At 47.6% G+C, this 3,184-nt stretch overlaps 1 protein-coding gene across 2 annotated transcripts; it reads left to right on the forward strand.

Annotated features, from left to right (window-relative positions):
- The first annotated feature begins 467 nt into the window (after positions 1-467).
- Positions 468-2,960, forward strand: LOC125178428. 2 transcript variants are annotated; one of them, XM_047882144.1, is made up of 3 exons: positions 468-1,034; positions 1,458-1,701; positions 2,180-2,960. In XM_047882144.1, exon 3 carries the CDS (start codon positions 2,237-2,239, stop codon positions 2,924-2,926), a length of 690 nt encoding a protein of 229 aa, XP_047738100.1. In that variant the 5' UTR covers positions 468-1,034; positions 1,458-1,701; positions 2,180-2,236; the 3' UTR covers positions 2,927-2,960. The 2 variants fall into 2 exon arrangements, with proteins under 2 accessions (XP_047738100.1, XP_047738099.1); XM_047882143.1 differs by having other exon boundaries at positions 468-1,701.
- The last annotated feature ends 224 nt before the right edge of the window (positions 2,961-3,184 follow it).

Raw genomic sequence — 3,184 nt, forward strand, 5'->3', positions numbered from 1 at the left:
TTTTATATGTATATGTGGATAATTTCTTAGATTGGTAGATTAAAGTTCACATTCATGTAGGGAAGGTAAAACATAAAAATAACTGTAACTTCTAATTACTGTATCTAACCCTGGGGTAATCCATACTAGTTCGGTTAGGTTAATTGCAATAAAGTTGTATTGATATGTTCTTAAAATGTTTTATTATCATTAAATGTTAATGAGTAAATGCCATTAGCAGAACAATAAATACTTAGAGATTTCCAATAATTTTGGCCATTGTAGCGGCTAATGTAGCGCGCTACATTTTACTGTAGCGGCAGCGGTGGCGCCCGTTACAATCTAGTGGGTGTAGCGGTAGCGGTAGCGCCCGCTACATTTAGAGCATGTAGCGGTAGCGGTAGCGCCCGCTACATTTAGAGCATGTAGCGGTAGCGGTAGCGCCCGCTACATTTAGAGCATGTAGCGGTAGCGGTAGCGCCGCTACATTTCCAAGTAGCGCTGCCCAGCTCTGCTGGTCATTAATGTGTTTGTGGATTTACTAGGAGCAACCTTGAGTCTGTTCAGTGTGAGCAATTGTGATAAAGTGTTGAGATATGTTTGTGCTTGTTGAGTACATATGTCTGCGGATGGGTAAGTGGATGTTATTGTGACGTCGTCTGCGTAGGAGGCAATGTGGATGTTTGGAGGTGGTTCGGGTATGTCGTGCATGTATAGATTGAAGAGTGACGCTTGTAGTTGTTTGTTGTGACGAACATTTAGGCACATTGTGGAGGGGGGGGGTCGGGTAGGTGGGAGATATGGCGACATGAAGAAGAGGACGGTGAGGTGGGGCAAATTGATAAGACAAATGCCAAAACGGTCCCTGCCCGGACAGTACTTGCCGCATTGAGCTGGCTGACGGGTCGTCAGTAGAACGGGCAAAAGAAGAGATGCTGCGTGGAGTGTAGGACATTCCCACACTTGGTGTACTCCGCGCCTGGAGGGGTGCCCCACCCGAAGTAAGTGCAACGCAAGTTAACTGCAGACGCCCGACCACAGCTAGGCCCGCGCAGGTGATAGAGTCTAGGAAAATGGCTATTTTTTAAGGCGATCGGACCTTCTTGTTCTCTGAGAACTAGGCGTATCCTCTGCGGAGAGAGGATACGCCTAGTAAGACTGAGAACTCTTGAGAAGATACGCCTAGTAAGCTACCTATTGGCAGACTCCATTCTACTTTGTAGTCTCGCTTTGGCGGGAATGCGTTGTTTGCCTGATGCCTCTGCTCCAGCCTGCAGGAAAGTTGTTTCAGATATTGCTGCTGATAAATTATGTATGGCATTTTTTTGCTGGATTCAAATTAGTATCTCAAAAACTGACACCCCTCACAGTTATAACTCACTACGCACTTATTTTGTCTGCAGGTAATAACTGAACTGCTATCTTCCCAGCTTGTCTCCATGTAAGTTTCCAGTCATAACGCGTTTGTGTGACGGCAGGTACACGCTGGAGGAGCTGTCGCCGCCACCGGAGTGCGTGCCGCAGCTCGTGTCGGTGCTGACGCGCGTGGCGGCGCACTCTCTCACCGCCGCCTGGGAGGTGGCGTCCTGTGAGGGTCTCCTGAGCGTCCTCGTGTCCCGCCACCTGCCCCACGACTCCGCCGCCATCACCGCCGGCGATAACGTCGTCACCGTCACCTCCCTGCACGGGGTGCCCCTCAGACACGTCCTCGCCCTCGTCAACGTCGAGATAAATAATGAACTTATCGCCGGGCTTGATGCAGTGACAGATTATTAACGCTCTTGATTAATTGTTACGTTAGTTAACGATTATTTAATTCATTGTTGAAAAAATTTTGGAGATTATTGTTTATTTGTGAATGAAGATTTCAAGGTTCTTTACTCCTTGTTCATTGTACTACTTCTTGGCAATGTGATCCCAAGTACAGTTTGCCAAGTATCGTCCCAAGGCATGCTGTAAATATTGACAAACAATGTTAGGTTTGAAAGCTATATTTTTCAAAGGCTTTTCTTGGTTGGTATTTGATTTTAGGGGTTAAAATATATTGAATTTTTTCGTATGGGTCACAAATTACGTGTTGAATTTTATAGCATTTCTTCATCATCTGCTCTCGTTTACAATGAACTACATTGTTTGGTTCCCTAAGCGTTTTTCTACCTCTACTATTCACCTTTACAAACAGGATCTTTATCACGTACAGGTGCTCTGCAGTTGGGGCCCTAACATATCCAAGGAGGTGGTCACCAAGCACGGGATAATGACGCGGCTGCTCACTTTCATGTCGGTGGAGCCCACCGAGATGGCGCTCCCTCTGAGCGAGGCGCTGCAGCTCTCCGTCGCGGCGCACGAACTCTTCAGCGTCCTGCTGGGCTTCGGTCTCATGCAGGCACAAGAGTCGCTGTTGTCGTTCCTGCCGCTACTGATCCGTCATCTGCACTTCTACAGAGATAAAGTGGCCATCAATGAAGACACGGGCAGCAACCAGCTCAACTTTGAGCTTGGCGCACACTTATTTAGTTCTCTGAGAAAAGCTGTGAGCGTTGCCGCTACCAAGACGCTCCTGGACCGGCAGGTGAAGCAGCACGCAGGGCTCAGAGTGGGCCTCGATGAAGCTCACGGGGAGGAGCTACAGCCGCCAATCATTGAGTGGGGCTCTGCCGTGCCCTTAGCCCAGCTGGCCATTACCTGCTGCTTGAAGTGGTGCACGCAACTGAGTCGTGGACATTCCAGCTATGCAGGCCTTAGCCTACTGGGGTCCGCACTCTTATTTACCGAAAATTTCTTCAGAAAGAACAAAGACCAAATTGGCTGTTCAGCTCCCGAATATCTCTCTGCCATTGAGGATTTTTATGCGAAGGCTTTGTGTCCTTTGCTCGAAAGTTCCTGTTTCTCTGAACTGCTTTCCCGTGCCCAAGCTCACTCTTCGCTCTGCTCGGGCCTCACATAACATAACATACATAACATAATGATGTCGGCGCTGAAAATGTAGGCTGATGTGGCCTGTCGCCGATTCTTTTCCTTTTCGTGCCTTGTTCATAGATCTAAACTCGTATCATTTGATCGGATCTTTTCATGACTGGCGATAGTTTGAAATAGCTACTAGACTTCCACCGGGTTCGATAAGGAGCTAGGCATTTCAAATCTGAACATATATTTTTCCATAGCTTTATCTAGTCTGTTCTTGAACGCGTTCATACTTGGAGCT

This window comes from Hyalella azteca, unplaced genomic scaffold (assembly GCF_000764305.2).
Source record: "Hyalella azteca isolate HAZT.00-mixed unplaced genomic scaffold, Hazt_2.0.2 contig9743, whole genome shotgun sequence".
NCBI lineage: Eukaryota > Metazoa > Arthropoda > Malacostraca > Amphipoda > Hyalellidae > Hyalella > Hyalella azteca.

Bases quoted from the DNA above. Each gene is read 5' to 3' on its own strand.
- LOC125178428 (XM_047882143.1), top strand. From the start codon at position 2,237: ATGACGCGGCTGCTCACTTTCATGTCGGTGGAGCCCACCGAGATGGCG.